At 42.1% G+C, this 19,765-nt stretch overlaps 1 protein-coding gene across 2 annotated transcripts in view; it reads left to right on the top strand.

The window, feature by feature from the left end:
* LOC140064634 (uncharacterized) overlaps positions 1-17,407 on the top strand; it is an 80,409-nt gene extending 63,002 nt beyond the window's left edge. For both annotated transcript variants that reach the window (XM_072111715.1, XM_072111716.1), the window contains 4 exons: positions 648-770; positions 2,042-2,186; positions 16,545-16,598; positions 16,911-17,407. In XM_072111715.1, the coding sequence (XP_071967816.1) occupies positions 714-770; positions 2,042-2,186; positions 16,545-16,598; positions 16,911-17,353 (699 nt within the window). In that variant the 5' untranslated portion in view covers positions 648-713 and the 3' untranslated portion in view covers positions 17,354-17,407. The remainder of the gene's footprint in view (positions 1-647; positions 771-2,041; positions 2,187-16,544; positions 16,599-16,910) is intronic.
* Positions 17,408-19,765: the final 2,358 nt, after the last annotated feature.

The raw sequence follows: 19,765 nt of genomic DNA, 5'->3' as shown, positions 1-19,765 counted from the left end.
CTGAAAGGAGTGGCCCCGGTGTGGTCTTCTGCTGCTGTAGCCCATCTGCCTCAAAGTTCGACGTACTGTGCGTTCAGAGATGCTCTTCTGCCTACCTTGGTTGTAACGGGTGGCGATTTGAGTCACTGTTGCCTTTCTATCAGCTCGAACCAGTCTGCCACATTCTCCTCTGACCTCTGGCATCAACAAGGCATTTCCGCCCACAGAACTGCCGCTCACTGGATGTTTTTTCTTTTTCGGACCATTCTCTGTAAACCCTAGAGATGGTTGTGCGTGAAAATCCCAGTAGATCAGCAGTTTCTGAAATACCTTCTGGCACCAACAACCATATATTCACTTTGGTCAGAGGAGCACCGTATATAAAATCATATGTAACATAACAGGGTAGGATGTATTAGTTATAGGATACCATAGATTACTTTGTATAATTTAAACCAAATGTTAGGGGTCATTGATAATAACATGGGGGTGTTGTATATTGATTGGTGCTGTGCATGCTATAATTCCAGTAGATTATATATATAATGAAGGGATGTTTTATATGTGGGGAGAGTGCGGTCAGTTGTGTTGTGAGGGGTACATATTATTTAGGAGCACAGTGTTGTTATCCAGGAGACTTTATTCGTAAGTGACTGTGGTATTTTTAGGGACGCCGGGTGGAGATGCTGCACGAAGCTGAAGTTATCTGGCCCTGAATTCACCTTTGATACTTCATGGATTGGAGAACCCGGAATAAAGTCCTCCTGATGGAAGAGATGGTCATCTATAAGGTACTAGACACCACCAATGACTCCCAGAACCTGTAGTCAGTCGCACCGTGTCAGGGAGCTGCCTGTGGGGATGTTAATTGTTAGTAAAGTTTTCAGCATTTACTTAACAGGGAGCGAGGGAGGGGGGGCGGCATCAGTTTAATATTCGCATCAGGCAGCAAATTTGCTAGAATTGGTCCTGGCTGAGACCCCCACAGATCACAAAAACGAGGGGTTCGTCTGACCCCTTGTCGCTCCATCAGACTAATGGAGCAGACTGCCCTGCATGACCGTTCTGCTCTATTTATCTCTATGGAGCTGAAGGAGATCGGTGAGCGCAGCACTTGGCAATTTTCGGCAGCTCCATAAAGATTGAGTAGAATGGTCATGTGCGGCCGTATGCTCCACTAGTCTGACGGTGCAACAAGGGGTCTGACTGAGTTCCATCGGACACCTCGTTTTCATGATTTGTGTGGGTCTGAGACCCCCCTAATTAGCAAGTTCGACTTTTCTTTTTGGGAAAACCCCTTTAATGTAATACTTTTGACACATTTTTGAGATGATGGTTATATTATACCAATTTTATACTTTGTTACCATGTTTGAAAAAGACATTTTGTAGAAACATCACCCATTCCTGTACTATGCCGCAATAAAAAGGATGTTTAATATTCAAATTACGAAGTTTGAAGTTCTAGGGTTGATTATACATTTATCCAGGGGGATCGGATCCCTTCCTAGATACTCACCTGTTTCCTGGAGTGCAATACAAGACTCACTGGAATTGGTAATGAAAACTAATTGTTTGATGGGTTCATTGTGAGGGGGATTGTTTGGGATTTGATAGACACAGAAATCATAGAGGGGTCACCACTTTTACAAGATGTATAACTATTCTATGCTCAAAGAAATAAGACTAAAAACAGAATCATAGTTACATAATAGAAGTTTATTCTACTGAATTCGACATTCAACAGATCAGACAAGTAAATATATTATATTACACACGATAGATAGATAGATAGATAGATAGATAGATAGATAGATAGATGGATAGAAAGATAGATAGAAAGATAGATAGAAGGATAGATAGATAGAGAGTAAATGGATATTGGAAGGGTAAATAGAGGGTAGATAGGAAAGAGAGTAAGATGAATAGATACAGAGTGGTGATAGGCCTCCATATATACAGTCCGGGTGGTAGGGTAACTGCTGCACTGGCTCAGAAGGAGATGTGATGACTTGAGATCTTTCTTGAAATATGATGGTGTATTATAAATTGGTCTCTCATAGAAAGGTGATATTTCTCCATTGGTTATCAAAGTACATCCTTATTCGCCCTTGCTGAGGCATTGTGGAACTTCTGAGGATTTCGATGAATCCAACACCATCCATCCAGGCCGGGATCATTTCCATTTCTGCTCTACACAACGGGCAGGTATGTCCTTCCCTCATCCAGCGAATGATGCATTGTCTGTGAAATACGTGTGAGCAGGTAAGCTGGATGATGTGTGCTCCTCCTGCGTAGTCCTCTAAACAGATAGGACATGATGGTGGCTCCTCAGGGTCAGCACAAAGTCTATCATCATTAATAGAAGGAGGAGGATCATCAGGGTGCCCGCTAGTGGGTGCAGCACTCCTACCTCCAGATCTCACAGGGAAACGGCTCCTGTAGGTGGTACGTCTCCTCCGTTCTGGCGGCCCTTGGTCCATTGGAGATATTCCTCTCCCCCGGTGGCGCAATCTGCTCCGGGTACGGCTGGCTATAGGAGAGTCGTCTAGGAAAGCCTCGGCTGCCATGGGGTCTGCTGATGGACGCTCCCGTGTTCTTCTTCTAGAACGCCTCGGCATTCTTGTTTGTATGCCAAAAATGGCTGAAAGCACTCCAAACTCTTGTAAAATCACCAAAAAACTAAGTCTTTTGATAGAATCCTGCCACAGAGATACCGCTATCTCCTCTTCTCCTAGGCAAGTGACATTCTATACGGAATTGGAAGGCTAAACCCATCAGACAATGTGACGTCATAATGTAGTTCTGGATACCATCGCCAACCACCATATATTGTGACATCATCAGGCAATATGTAGTATTATCACCTGCTACTTACCTTTTTTTATCTATGCTTTATTAAAGGAAACCTACCATTTAGAATGGCAGGGGTGAGCTGTAAGTACCGAGCACCAGCTCAGGGTGAGCTGGTGCCGGTACTTACTTTCGTTAGTGTTATAAACCTCGGTATCGCGGTTTTAACACTTTTTAAACTTTAGAGCAGGAGAGGCTTCGGCGCTGCTATTTCTATGTAGGCGTGCGCAGCGCCGAAGCCTGTTCTGGTCTAGAGTTTAAAAAGTGTTAAAACCGCGATTCCGCGGTTTATAACACTAACGAAAGTAAGTACCGGCACCAGCTCGCCCTGAGCTGGTGCTCGGTACTTACAGCTCACCCCTGCCATTCTAAATGGTAGGTTTCCTTTAATGTATTTCATTTGAACACAACAATCCAAGATATACAATGGATATATCCAATAATATACTAAATATAGTTATACAAACACCAATTACCAATCATCGAGTAACATTACAAAGGTTTGTTAATATTCTTTTGGTCTCAATAATATCAAACTGTTACATTAGCTCGCCAGCATGTTTCTAGAACGCAGACTGGTAAGATGTATTATCTATTATATTAAATAGTTTTATCACCCAAAATTTGCTACTAACATTTCTCATAACTCTGCTTTATATTGGCATCATTTTTAACCGATCCTTTGAGTTTATTATGACGTTAAAAGACTTACAAATCTTACACTTACAAATGTGTAAAATTACAGCTAGTGGTTAAACATTAAAGGATGAAGGGTGATAACACATCTGCAACTTTGCTTTCCTGGGTATATAGGATACTATCAAGTTTCAAAAGTTAACAAAATAAAAATGCAAAGTGCACCATCTATATACAACCACAATAAAAACTTTGTTTGAATTGGAAAGATATTTGTTATTGTTTAATATGAATAAAGTAGCATAAAACTATGTATCACAATGTATCACAATAATCAATGTGCTGGGCTCATGCACTTTAAAATATATTCCTCATATGAAACCTGCAGATATACACATAGCTTCATTAAAAAAAAAAAAATCCAAAAAAGGTCCATATCCACAATCTATAGGTATATATTGTTTATAGTGCTGTAGGCATAAGACAAGCCGTGGCCTCCATCCACCATTATAGTACAGTTGTTTAATCCAAGTAGTATGAAGTGCCTTTGGTATGCCTCTGGTGGTGTGTATATGTATAAAAACTGGTTTACTTACCACCTGGGTCCAGGGGAAAGATTAGCCATAAGGGTCTTTCACTACTCACATGGACGTCTTTCGCTATTCACAAAAGTGGTAACAATGTTATTTTCGGTGCACATGCACACATTCAGGTGTTGGAGCACCACAGATACAGGAATAATTTTACAGCGCCAAGGTTTGTTTGCAAGGAGTAAGGTAATGATTAGAATGGATTTCTGTAGCTTTAATAGATAAATACACTATAAATACACAATAAATAAGCCCTGTATACTACCCACAGGGCAGCATCTGCCATGAGGCGAGATGAAAATATCACCTCAGGCAGCAGAGTGCGGATCCCTTCAAAGAGTGGCGAAACTAAACGCTCTAAAGAGGGCGATTCGGGCGCCCATTAATGCATGAATCGCCCACCAGCAAAGTAAATTGCGCCTGTCCCTTTAAGAAACAGACGCAATTTATATGTGGAGCGACGCAGCGCCTTTCTGGCTGCTGGCGTTGTTCCGTTCTATATAGCGACACAGGCGCCCGATGATGACATCACACCACCTGTGTCACTATGCGGAGCCACGGGTTTCAGAAGACCGGACCCGACTGCATCGAGGTGAGTATATGTTCTTTTATTTTTCATGTACTTTCATTAATTAAATTTCACTAATAATTGGGTGGGGAGGTGGCATTTTATACTGGTAGGGTGGGGGGTGGGTACTGTATATATTATATGGGGCTAGAAAACATTTTATACTGGGGGGGTGCTGTATATATTATATGGGGCCATAATAATTTTATAATAGGGGGCTGTATATATTATATGAGGCCAGATTCTTTTTTTCCAGAGGGTAGGCTTTATATATTTATATGTGGCCAGATTTCAGCTGAAGGGTATACGGTATATTACTAAGCTGGGGGGGGACTGTATATGGGATACAGTATATTACTAAGCTGGGGGGTAGTGTATGGGGTACAGTATATTACTAAGCTGGGGGGCTGTATATGGGATACAGTATATTACAAAGCTGGGAGGGCTGTATATGGGATACAGTATATTACTTAGTTGGGAGGCTGTATATGGGATACAGTATATTACTAAGTTGGGAGGCTGTATATGGGATACAGTATATTACTAAGCTGGGGGGCTGTATATGGGATACAGTATATTATTAAGCTGGGGGGCTGTATATGGGATACAGTATATTACTAAGGTGGGGGGCTGTATATGGGATACAGTATATTACAAAGCTGGCAGGGCTGTATATGGGATACAGTATATTACTAAGGTGGGGGGCTGTATATGGGATACAGTATATTACAAAGCTGGGAGGGCTGTATATGGGATACAGTATATTACTAAGTTGGGAGGCTGTGTATGGGATACAGTATATTACTAAGCTGGGGGGATGTATATGGGATACAGTATATTACTAAGCTGGGGGGGCTATATATGGGATATAGTATATTACTAAGCTGGAAGGCTGTATATGGGATACAGTATATTACTAAGCTGGGTGGGCTGTATATGGGATACAGTATATTACTAAGCTGGGGGGCTGTATATGGGATACAGTATATTACTAAACTGGGGGGATGTATATGGGATACAGTATATTACTAAGCTGGGGCTGTATATGGGATACAGTATATTACTAAGCTGGGGGGGCTATATATGGGATATAGTATATTACTAAGCTGGGAGGCTGTATATGGGATACAGTATATTACTAAGCTGGGTGGGCTGTATATGGGATATAGTATATTACTAAGCTGGGAGGCTGTATATGGGATACAGTATATTACTAAGCTGGGTGGGCTGTATATGGGATACAGTGTATTACTAAGCTGGGGGCTGTATATGGGATACAGTATATTACAAAGCTGGGAGGGCTGTATATGGGATACAGTATATTACTAAGCTGGGGGGCTGTATATGGGATACAGTTTATTACTAAGCTGGGTTGGTGTATATGGGATACAGTATATTACTAAGCTGGGAGGGCTGTATATGGGATACAGTATATTAATAAGCTGGGGGGATGTATATGGGATACAGTATATTACTAAGCTGGGTTGGTGTATATGGGATACAGTATATTACTAAGCTGGGAGGCTGTGTATGGGATACAGTATATTACTAAGCTGGGGGGCTGTATATGGGATACACTATATTACTAAGCTGGGGGGCTGTACATGGGATACAGTATATTACTAAGCTGGGGGGATGTATATGGGATACAGTATATTACTAAGCTGGGAGGATGTATATGGGATACAGTATATTACTAAGCTGGGAGGATGTATATGGGATACAGTATATTACTAAGCTGGGGGGATGTATATGGGATACAGTATATTACTAAGCTGGGGGCTGTATATGGGATACAGTATATTACTAAGCTGGGTTGGTGTATATGGGATACAGTATATTACTAAGCTGGGGGGCTGTACATGGGATACAGTATATTACTAAGCTGGGGGCTGTATATGGGATACAGTATATTGCTAAGCTGGGGGGCTGTATATGGGATATAGTATTTTACTAACTGGGGGGCTGTTTATGGGATACAGTATATTACTAAGCTGGAGGGATGTATATGGGATACAGTATATAACTAAACTGGGAGGCTGTATATGGGATACAGTATATTACTAAGCTGGAGGGATGTATATGGGATACAGTATATAACTAAACTGGGAGGCTGTATATGGGATACAGTATATTACTAAGCTGGGAGGGCTGTATATGGGATACAGTATATTGCTAAGCTAGGGGGATGTATATGGGATACAGTATATCACTAAGCTGGGGGGTAGTATATGGGGTACAGTATATTACTAAGCTGTGGGGCTGTATATGGGATACAGTATATTACTAAGCTGGGGGGCTGTATATGGGGTACAGTATATTACTGAGCTGGGGGGGCTGTATATGGGATACAGTATATTACAAAGCTGGGAGGGCTGTATATGGGATACAGTATATTACTAAGCTGGGGCTGTATATGGGATACAGTATATTACTAAACTGGGGGGGCTGTATATGGGATACAGTATATTACTAAGCTGGGGGGGCTGTATATGGGATACAGTATATTGCTAAGCTGGGGAGCTGTATATGGGATACAGTATATTACTAAGCTGGGGGGGCTGTATATGGGATACAGTACAGGCAGTCCCCGGGTTACATACAAGATAGGGTCTGGAGGTTTGTTCTTAAGTTGAATTTGTATGTAAGTCGAAGCTGTATATTTTATAATGGAAGTTCTAGACAATTTTTTTTCTTTTGCCCCAGTGACAATTGGAGTTTCAAAATTTTTGGTGTAATTGGACCAAGAATTATCAATAAAGCTTCATTACAGACATCTTACAGCTGATCATTGCAGTCTGGGACTATAGTAAAGCATCCAGAGAGCTTCACCAGAGGTCACAGTGGGCAGAGGGGTCCGTCTGTAACTATGGGTTGTCTGTAAGTCGGGTGTCCTTAAGTAGGGGACCGCCTGTATATTGCTAAGCTAGGGGGGGGCTGTATATGGGATACAGTATATTGCTAAACATGCTAAATACAAAACGCTTGCAGTAAAATTGCATTGATGCATGTGTTTTGTTAACACAATGTTGACAGCAATGTAATTGGACAAATCTCTTCTCAGCTGTTGTGATGCGTTTGAAAACGTATGTAATAACCTCACCCTTAGGCTTCATTCACACTACCATATGGGGGACGTATGCACGGCCGCAAGCTTGTAGCTGTACATATGTTCCCAATAGATGGCAATGGCCGCACAGATACTGCTCCATACATGGAATAATGACATGTCTTTCCCTGTGTTACCGGCAGTACCCAATGCATTTCAATGGAGAGGGGTGGGGTCACCCCCTCCTCCTCTCCATGGCACCAAACGCATGCCCGCACGGCTACGGCCTGGCGGGCATACGTTTGTGTGAATGCAGCCTTATTGTCTACAGAGAGGACTATGGCTGACGGCGGCCCCCAGACCAGTCTGGGGCTGATGCTGCTGAAATTTTATTTAAGTTATTTTCTGCGTTTTTTTATTTTTTGTTTACAGAGGCACATTTAGGGAGGAACACATATTATATGTGTTCCTTGCTTTACTCAAATGTAGATCACAGATAACAGTGATCTAATGGTAAGAGCCCATTGGATCAGTGTCATCAGTGATCTGTATACAGAGACCTGCAGAGAGGATGCATACAGCACCTTCCCTGCAGCCTCTCTCTGTATACAGTTGCTGCTGTGACAGGAGACTGATAATAATCGGGCCCCTGTCCCAGTACACAATCGAACTGTCACATAGACAGCACGATCCTGTTACAGGCTGTGTGCTCGATCGCACACAGATCAGGAGCACAGCCCCGGCAACAGTTATCCTGGCCCACCCCTCGCCGTCTCCATAGCTGCCTCCACACGCCGTCTCCATAGCTGCCTCCACATGCTGTCTCCATAGCTGCCTCCACACGCCCTACCCATAGCTGCCTCCAAATGCCGTCTCCATAGCTGCCTCCATACGCCGTCTCCATAGCTGCCTTCAAACGCCGTCTCCATAGCTGCCTTCAAACGTTGTCTCCATAGCTGCCACTTCATGTTGTCTCCATAGCAGCCTCCACACGTCGTCTCCATAGCTGCCTCCAAAAGTCGTCTCCATAGCTGCCTCCAAAAGTCGAGCTGTGTCAGGCTCATTATTTGGGTGTTTCACCAGATACGTTATGGAACTTGGTCACTCTGTCGCCACTATGCTGTGTTATCGACTAAATATACCTCACCTCCTTTGGTTCCTCTCTGCCGCCATAACCAGGCCAAATACTGATAAGTACACTGCTACATGTTATCCTCGCCAAAAGGAATTTTTTTAATTGGTTTGAAGCCTGAGTCCATTTGGGGTATGTCGCCATGCCACTCTCTAGCCTGCCGCTGCCTCTGCATGCCATCCCCTATAGTGTCAGGGTCAATTATGCTGTTGCCCATAATTTTGGCATAATGGTGCGATTAAGCAGCCTCAGAGGCATCCATGCATGCTGCCCCTGCTGTTTCCTGTCCATTTCCGTGGTGTTTCCATCATTTTCTGAGGTCTCCAGGTTTTTGGCCAAGCTTCCCTGTGCAGAGCCTTGGTCGCCTTGAAAAATGTTCGAGTCTCCCATTGATTTCAATGGAGTTCGTTATTTGAGACGAGCACTCGAGCATCGGGAAAAGTTCGACTCGAGTAACGAGCACTCCAGTATTTCAGTGCTCGCTCATCTCTAGTGCTGTACATGCTATAATTCAAGTAGAATATATATATATGACTGTGGTATTTTTAGGGACCCCGGGTGGAGATGCTGCACGGAGCTGAAGATATCTGGCCGTGAACTCAGCAGTGATTATTCATGGATTGGAGAACCCGGAATAAAGTCCTCCTGATGGAAGAGATTGTCGTGTATAAGGTACTAGACGCCACCAATGACTCCCAGGACCTGTAGTCAGTCACACAGTGTCAGGGAGCTGTCTGTAGGGATGTTAATTGTTAGTAAAGTTTTTAGCATTTACTTAACAGGGAGTGGGCAATGGGGAGGGTGGGGGGCAGCATTTTAATATTCGCCTCAGGCAGCAAATATGCTAGAATCGGCCCTGAATACACTGCCTCATCCACCAACAAGCGCTGTGTAGGAGATCATTGAAGTGGGACTCTGTTATGAAAATTGTGGTATCTTGCTTTAACTTCATCAGAGCTAATGCACTAAACCACAGACAATTTCAGGAATTTCTGTCTGAACTAAATGTTACCTATGGAGATGTTCTGCACCACACAGAAGTCCGTTGGCTGAGTCGTGGGAGAGTTTTGAGACGTTTCTATGACTTGCTTCCACAGATTCCAACTTTTCTTCTTTCAACAAACAAGGAAGCACCGGAACTGAATGATGAAGAATGGAGATGGCACCTCGCCTTTCTGACAGATGTAACAGAGCTACTCAACAGTTTCAATTTGCAACTTCAAGGAAAGGGGAAGCTCATCTGTGATATGGCATCACACGTAAAAGCATTCCAAGTAAAATTAGGCCTCATCATCAAGCGAGTGAAGGAGCAAAATTTTTGCCATCTCCCCACAACTCACAAGCTGTTAGAAGAGAAACCACTGATGTGTGTATGTGTGGATTCACTAACCCATTTTCTATGGATACCAAATGGAACTGGCTGAGCTGTAGAATTGTGACTCTCTGAAAGACGTGTTCAAGTCAAGCAGCTTGCACAATTTCTATGCATCGCTCCCCTCTGAGACATATCCTCATCTCCGGAACCATGCACTCAAAATGCCGACCATATTTGGCAGCACATCTAAAATCTCCGAATAGATCCAGACTAAGTGGTAACAAACATGGAACCGGACATTGACCATTTTATCGACCAAAAGCAGGCCCATACTTCCCATTGAGATGCTGGTAAGTACTTGCTCTTTACTTTAAATATTGTATTTGTTCCTGCTTTATATTTTTACTAAAAATAAGATATGTGCAGTGTACAAGGGAATTTCTTATTTTTAAACTTTGGTCCGGCCCTTTAACGGTTTGAGAGGGACCGTGAAAGTCCCCCTATGTAAAAAGTTTAAGGACCCCTGATCTAATATGTTGAACAATAATTTGAATGACATAAAAAAACACACCAAAAACTCTCGTAATATACAACTTTTAATCAAACACCCTCACAAAAAATGTTCTAAAACGTGATCAAAAAAAGTTACATGACATAATACGATACAACTGAAAAGAACAACTCTTTTCGTGAAAAATAAGCCCTCAACCAGATCTGACAACATAAAAGTACAGAAGTTATGGCCCTGAAAAGTTGTCGATAGTTCGTGACTTTCTCCAATATTGGTTTTGCTCATTAAAATTAAGCAAAGACAAGAAAAACTACATAAATGAGGTATCACCTCAATCGTAGTGAACCAGAGAATAAAGATAAAATATTACCGTATATACTCGAGTATAAGACGACCCGAGTATAAGCCGAGACCCCTAATTTTACCACCAAAAACTGGGAAAACCTACAGTGGTATACAGCCTGCCCCCAGTAGTATACAGCCTTCCCCCAGTAGTATACAGCTTGCCCCCAGTAGTATACATCTTGCCCCCAGTACTATACAGCTTGCCCCCAGTAGTATACAGCCTGCCCCCAGTAGTATACAGCCTGCCCAGTGTAGTAAACAGCTTGCCCCCAATAGTATACAGCTTGCCCCCAGTAGTATACAGCTTGCCCCCAGTAGTATACAGCTTGCCCCCAGTAGTATACAGCCTGCCCAGTGTAGTATACAGCTTGCCCCCAGTAGAATACAGCCTGCCCCATGTAGTATACAGCTTGCCCCCAGTAGTATACAGCCTGCCCCCAGTATATACAGCCTGTCCCCAGTAGTATACAGCCTGCCCCCAGTAGTATACAGCCTGCCCCCAGTAGTATACAGCCTGCCCCCAGTAGTATACAGCACTGCCCCCAGTAGTATACAGCACTGCCCCCAGTAGTATACAGCTTGCCCCCAGTAGTATACAGCCTGCCCCCAGTAGTATACAGCTTGCCCCATGTAGTATACAGCTTGCCCCATGTAGTATACAGCTTGCCCCCAGTAGTATACAGCACTGCCCAGCATTAAAAAAAAAAAAAACTTATATACTCACCCTCTGGTGGCCCCGATGTGCAGCACTGCTCCCCCCATGTCCGTGCGGCTCGTCTTCAGGCTTCCGCGCCCGTCTTCTTTCTTCTGCTGGGCGCCGCCATTGATCTTCCCCGGCAGGCGCCTAGTATGATGCACCGCTGCTGACGTCACGCTAGGCGCCGCCCGGGAGGAAAACATGGCGGCGCCCAGCAGAAGAAAGAAGACGCAGCGGAAGCAAGAAGAGGAGCCGCACGGACATCGGGGGAGCAGCGCGGCACATCGGGGCCACCGGAGGGTGAGTATATAAGTTTATTATTTTTTAAGTATTTTTTATTTTTATATTGACTCGTGTAAAAGCCGAGGGGACGTTTTTCAGCACACTTTTTGTGCTGAAAAACTCGGCTTATACACAAGTATATACGGTAGTTTTATGTTACGGTGAGCGGGGGAAAGGCCGTGTTCACAAGATATGATTGAATAGCATTATGAAATGTATTTCAAGTACGTCCACAATCTCTCCTCCCTGAGCACTGATGTATTTAGAACTAAACCCTTGTGTTCAGTAAATAATATTTTTTCAATGTCAGCAAGCAGAGATGTTACTGGACTGAAGATAGTGGTAGATATTGTCGAAGGAGAGATGTGTAATTGAACTTTGGTGCGTTGTAAGTAGCAACAGGACTGTGATCAATTCATTTAGGCCTCATGCAAACTAATGCAATGAGGACCGTGACCTGGACGCACAATTTGTATCTGGATCACAGTCCCCATAGACGTCTATGGCACCCGGTCACAGTGCGGTGAGGACACTGTTTTCCATTTTTATTTACCTGCCCAAAATTAACCCCTTAAGGACGCAGGGTTTTTCGGCTCATTTCTCGCTCTACAACTTCAAAAATCCATAACTTTTTCATTTTTACGTGTACAGACCTGTGTGAGGGCTTATTTTGTGCGTAACAAATTTTACTTTCCCGTAATGTTATTTATTTTAACATGCCGCGTACTGCGAAGCAGAAAAAAAATTCCAAATGTGGAAAAATTGGGGAAAAAAACGCACGTGCGTCACGTTCTTGTGGGCTCAGTTTTTACGACTTTCACTCTTCGCTCCAAATAACACGCCTACTTTATTCTTTGGTTCGGTGCGATCGCGGTGATACCAAATTTATACAGGTTTTATTGTGTTTTAATACATTTTCAAAAATTAAACGAATGTGTACAAAAAAGAAAAAAAAATTTTTGCCATCTTCTGACGCTAATAACTTTTTCATACTTTGGCGCACGGAGATGTGTGAGGGGTCTTTTTTTGCGAAATGAGGCGATGTTTTCATTGCTACCATTTTGAGGTCTGTGCGACATTTTGATCATTTTTTATTTCATTTTTTATGTTATGTAAAAAGGTGTAAAAGTCGCATTTCGGACATTTGGGCGCCATTTCCCGCCTCAGAGGTCACCGCCGCCCGTAACCGTTTTTATATTTTGATAGATCGGGCATTTTGGGACGCGGCGATACCTAATATGTTTGTGATTTTTACTGTTTATTATGTTTTATATCTGTTCTAGGGAAAGGGGGGTGATTTGAATTTTTAATATTTTATAAATTTTTTTTATTTTTTAAACTTTTTTTTTTTCAGTATTTTTTAGACCATCTAGGGTACATTAACCCTAGATGGTCAGATCGCTCCTACCATATACTGCAATATTTCTGTATTGCAATATATGGCATTTTTGCAGCACATTCATTACAATGAGCCACTGGCTCATTGTAACGAATCTGCAGAAGCCATGTAGCCTCGTGTCAAAAGAAAACCCGAGGCTACCATGACAACCAATCACCGCCCCCCGATGACGTTCGGGGGCGCGGCGATCGCATTAAAGATGGCGGCGCACGCGCGCCGCCGTTTCTTAAACGCCGCCGGCGACTTTGCCGGCAGCAATCACATGGTTAATAGCCGCAATCGGTGCAAGCACCGACCGCGGTTATTAGCGGTGGGGGTTTTATGCAAAATGCAAAAACCCCCACCTTTGTATGAAGAGGACTCAGCCCGTGAGCCCTCTTCATACATCCCTTATACCTCTGCGCCGTAGAGCTACGGCGCAGAGCGTTAAAGGGTTAAACATAATATTATATGTACTCCTAACCCGACCCCTCCTCACATGGCCTCTTCTACCTGTGGCCTCCTATCCTCCATCCTCCTTTTTCTGTTGCCTCCGCCTGTAGCCCCCTGTCCTGTCGCCTCCGCCTGTATCCTCCTCCTGTCATCCATACTCCTTTACCTGTGGCCTCCTGTCCTCGAAACTCTGTGCAGCCTCTGCCTGCAGCCTGTGCAAGTGTTACACTGACCACAGCCAGGACCTGCAGTGCCCCATCACCCCGGTCTGTATATGTACAGAGATACAGCAGTGACGTCTCCACCACAGCGCCCCCTGTGCAGCCTCTGCCTGCAGCCTGTGTAAGTGTTACACTGACCACAGCCAGGACCTGCAGCGCCCCATCACCCCGGTCTGTATATGTACAGAGATACAGCAGTGACGTCTCCACCACAGCGCCCCCTGTGCAGCCTCTGCCTGCAGCCTGTGTAAGTGTTACACTGACCACAGCCAGGACCTGCAGCGCCCCATCACCCCGGTCTGTATGTATACAGAGATACAGCAGTGATGTCACCACCACAGCGCCCCCTGTGCAGCCTCTGCCTGCAGCCTGTGCAAGTGTTACACTGACCACAGCCAGGACCTGCAGTGCCCCATCACCCCGGTCTGTATATGTACAGAGATACAGCAGTGACGTCTCCACCACAGCGCCCCCTGTGCAGCCTCTGCCTGCAGCCTGTGTAAGTGTTACACTGACCACAGCCAGGACCTGCAGCGCCCCATCACCCCGGTCTGTATGTATACAGAGATACAGCAGTGATGTCACCACCACAGCGCCCCCTGTGCAGCCTCTGCCTGCAGCCTGTGTAAGTGTTACACTGACCACAGCCAGGACCTGCAGCGCCCCATCACCCTGGTCTGTATATGTACAGAGATACAGCAGTGACGTCTCCACCACAGCGCCCCCTGTGCAGCCTCTGCCTGCAGCCTGTGTAAGTGTTACACTGACCACAGCCAGGACCTGCAGCGCCCCATCACCCCGGTCTGTATGTATACAGAGATACAGCAGTGATGTCACCACCACAGCGCCCCCTGTGTAGCCTCTGCCTGCAGCCTGTGTAAGTGTTACACTGACCACAGCCAGGACCTGCAGCACTGTCCCCATCACCCCGGTCTGTATGTATACAGAGATACAGCAGTGACGTCTCCACCACAGCACCCCCTGTGCAGCCTCTGCGTGCAGGCTATGTGTTACACTGACCACAGCCAGTACCTGCAGCGGCTGCCGTTCTGGTTGTGATGTCACTGCTGCGCCTCTGTATACATGCAGTCAAGGAGTGGTGGGACGTACAGCCCTGGGCCGGAGCAGCAGACGAGGGAAGTACAACTGCTCTCTTGTTTTGACGCCCCGATCTCTCTCACCTCAGATAACCCCTTTAATTATAAATGGCACTGTATATGTTGGTGGTCCAGTAGTTTAGGGTTAGTAGGACTAGGTGCAGTTGCCTTAGGGTTAGTGGTCACATTTAGGTTCCCAGTGGTCATACCTCCCAACTTTTGGGTAGGAGAAAGATGGGAAAAAGCCACTCCCCGTATTTTCTAAAACACGCCCATTGCCCCACCTGAAAGCATACTATAATATTGACCATAATGGCCCCTTCATAGCAAAACACCCCCTTACTGTGGACAAACCCCCCCCCCCCCCCCCATGGACCAGTATAATACTACCTAATGTAACTCTGCTACATATAAACATAAAACCCCTCTTACATTTTAACCTCCTTTACATTTGGTTTTCCACTTTTATTTATCTCCCTAAACTTCTACTGTACATAATATTATCTGTACCCCTACCCCCCACTCCCCTCACATGGCCGTTCTCTATCCCCCTCATATTGTGGCCTCCCGTCCTCCAGCCTCCTCATGTTGCGTTATGTTGTCCTTAGGTGGGGCAAAGGGTGGGATAATGGGCGTGGTTTAAGGCAAAAGGGAGGGATTTCTTTCTCCTGCCCAAAAGTTGAGAGGTGTATAACATTGAGGCTCGGTGATGAGAGGCCTGATGCCAGGGATATAACATGATGCTGGAGCCAGCAAATGTCTCTAGTAATCACCCGCCATATACATGTAAGAAGAGACTGGCAGGACTGGCTGCTGCAGCACTGAGTATATTCATATCTAGAGAAACCTAAACATCACCCAGCAGATGCTTTTTATTTCCCATTATAGTTTAGATAATATAAAAGGAAAGTTATTATAATCATTTCTACTGAAAATAGTGTCTTGTCAGCTGCATCTGTCACCATAGCAACAGTATGAATGAACAGCCAATAGGATTGCACTGTTTAGTTTTGAACCAGGAAAAAAAATCCGTTATCTTCAGACTGTTACAGGTCAGTGGCGGATGGGTAATGTATTATAGGTGGGGAGTTATAGGGGGCCCCACTTTATCCATAGGCCCCCAAAATACTCAATCATGTATAGTTATGGCAGGTTCAGGGCCTACTGGGAACCCCAACCCCTGTATATGGTAAAATCCCCAAAATAGCAGGGGCAGTAGAGCAGACCCGTCTATCAGCGCCCCCCATTGGCCAGTGCTGTTCATGTCACTGCCGTCATGTCAGTTTCTCTTGTGTTGTGTTATTTCATGGCGGCCGCTGATAGACGAGTCTAGTCCTCTGCCCCAATATCAGCCGCAGGGGTCACTATACAAGACAAGGGGAAACATCTCACATTTACCAAACCCAATAGTAACAAGACTTTTAATTTGTTTTTTGGAGACGACGAGAGAAGAAAGAAAATGGACACTGGATATTCCCCCGACTGTGGATCCTGTAAGTAGACTGGCAGGGACTTTGCTAAAATCATGAATATCAGGTTGGTGGGGAGTGAACACCCATCTCCTCCACAGATCAGCTGATAAACAGAAAGCAGACAGCGCCATTCTCTGTGTAGTGGCTGAGCAGTGTCACTGCAGTTTGGCTGGTCTGAGCACTACATAGAGAACGGCGCTGTCTTCTTCCTGTTCCCTTCTCTGTATATCCGCTGATCTGTGGGGGTGCTGGGTGTAAGACCCCATCAATCTAAGACCTCTTCTATGGAGATGTTACAGAATAATAATTGATATTGTTTTGCTCCCTCTTCAGTCTACGCCAGCATCCCTCCGGAAGAGCTTCTGAGACGGCTGGCCTTCTGCGCTGGATTCCTTCCATCTCCCCTGTTCAAGATGGAGCGCCTGATGCCGACCAACCCTGCAGCCCAGCAGCAATTCCTCCGAAAAGAAGAAGAACCTCCTAGAGCAAGAGCCATGGACAGGACTCTGTTACTTAGAGCGGCCATGGTCAGAGAGCTCTGTGCTGACTCCGATGAGGAAGAAGAGCGGCCATGCTTCATCAAACTACAGGTGAAGAAGAGGAAAAGGGAGGAAGACTCTGAAGAGGAAGCAGAGCCCCCAAGAAGACGCAGGATGAGGCAGCACAGCGCCCGCCAATTTCTACTCAGCCACCAGAGAAGATCCTGGCTGAAGATCCTGCTCCCAGGCAGCCAATGTTTCATCAGTGCAAGATGGCTGCTGGAAGATTATTGGTAATTATATAATAATAGAGTCATAGTGATATAGTAATCATAATAATATAGTATTAATAGTATTAATATTAATAGTATTAAAGTATTAATAATATTGTTTAATAATATTATTTATGTAGTACAAAAATTAGTAGTAATAATAATAGTAATATTATAGTAATATTGAAGTATTAATAATATATTGATAATAGTAATAGTTTAGCTAAAAAAATGAAAAACTATTAGTGATAATAAAATAGGCATAATAATAGTAATATTATAGTAATAGAATTTTATTATAATGCAGTCACACCAAGAGTAGTAATATAGTAATATAGTAATTAGAAAATAGTAATATTATAGAAGTAAGAAAAAAAAGAAAAAATACAGTAGTAGAAAAACCCATAGTACTAATAATAATATAGTCATAGTAATATTAATAATAAATATAAATATATATTATTAATAAATAAATATTATTAATATTACTATGACTATACTATTACTACTATTAAGAATAAATAATACATTTTAATTAATATTATTATTTATTAATGATTTATTATTATTAAGTATATTATTATTTATTATTAATTATTAATATTAAATAATTAATAAATAATTGTTATATATAACAAATCCTTATTATTAATTAATTATTAATTTATTATGAATTAATTATTAAGTATAGTCAAAGTAATAGTTATAATAAATATTAATGGTAATTATTATCACTATGACTATACTATTCTATTGCTACTATTAGTAATAAATAGTTAATTTTATTAATATTATTTATTAATTAGAATTAATATGTGTGATTAATATGTATTAATATTTATTATTAATATTACTATGACTATACTATACTATTACTACTGTTATCATGCCTATATTATTATTAATATTACTTTGACTAGTTATAGTCATAATAGTCATTAAAAAATGGGCATAATAATAGTAGTAATAGTATAGTCATAGTAATATTAATATTAATTATATATATGTACATAACAATATTATTAATATTATTATGACTATACTATTACTACTATTATTATGCCTATTTTATTATGACTATTTAATTATTATTACTATTTTGACTATTTTATGATGTAGTAATAATAAAATAGGCATAATAATAGTAGTAATAGTATAGTATAGTCATAGTAAGATTAATTATATATGTATATAACAATATTATTAAAATTACTATGACTATACTATTACTACTATTATTATGCCTATTTTATTATTAGTATTATTATGACTATTATATTATATATTAATAATAAAATAGGCATAATAATAGTAGTTATATTGTAGCAATAAAATTTAATTATAATGCAGTCACAATAATAGTAGTAATATAGTACAGTAATAATAAATTAGGAATATTATAGTAGTAAAAAAAAAACAAATAAATATAAGTATAGTAGGAAAAAATACCATAGTAAGAATAATAATTATTTAGTCATAGTAATATTATATATATTGGTAATAATAAAATAGTCATAATAGTAGGAATATTATAGTAATAATAAAATAGTAGTAGTAGTAATAGAATATTATAGTTGTGAAAGCAAGAAAAATATAGTAATAAAACAACCATAGTAATAATATAATGATAATAATAGTAGTTATTTAGTTATAGCATCATAATACAAATAGTTTAATAGGATTAATTACATAAAAATAGGATAGTAATAACCCATATATCCTGCGCCTGTATCTGGCGCGGACCCACTCCGCACCGCCCCATTGGACGAGGAGGGGCATTATCTATAATTCCGGGCTCTGCTAAGTCACGGCTTGTACACTGGTATTCAGGTGTAAAAGTTGTAATAAATCCCCCCCCCCAAATATGTATAATAGGGAGAGACTATTATAATATAGTTACATGAGTAATTATAATACATTTGATCCAGGGTTTCAGAACCAATCGCCGTTTCCAGGGATCAAGAAGGAATTTTTCCCTGCGGCACAAGATTGTGTCCAGGTTTTTTGCCTTCTTCTGGATCAAAATGTTTAGGTTTAGGGATTTATTATAAACGTATAACATAAATCTAGAACAATATAGAGCAGTAATAATAGTGTAATAGTTTTAGTAATTTAATAGTAATTATAATTGTTATATTATAGTCGTGATCCAGGGATTCAAAACCGATCGCCTTTTCCCGGGGTCAAGAAGGAATTTTTGCCTGAGACTGAAAACTGTGTCCAGGTTTTTTGCCTTCTTCTGGATCAATGACTTTAAAAATAGAAAACAATAAAAATGACATTAGAAATCTCACTGTGTGTCCTCTTCATTTCTTGTTTTAGTATAAAAGAAAACATTTTAAAGGGTCTTCCAGCAGTTCTGACCATAAGAAGTTACAGCCAGTGCTGGACCCAGTTCACATCTCTGTCAGGTCATCAGTTATTTGCATCAGTTATT

This window comes from Engystomops pustulosus, chromosome 6 (assembly GCF_040894005.1).
Source record: "Engystomops pustulosus chromosome 6, aEngPut4.maternal, whole genome shotgun sequence".
In the NCBI taxonomy this organism is placed as follows: Eukaryota; Metazoa; Chordata; class Amphibia; order Anura; family Leptodactylidae; genus Engystomops; species Engystomops pustulosus.
This window is presented reverse-complemented; position numbering and strand designations above follow the sequence as displayed.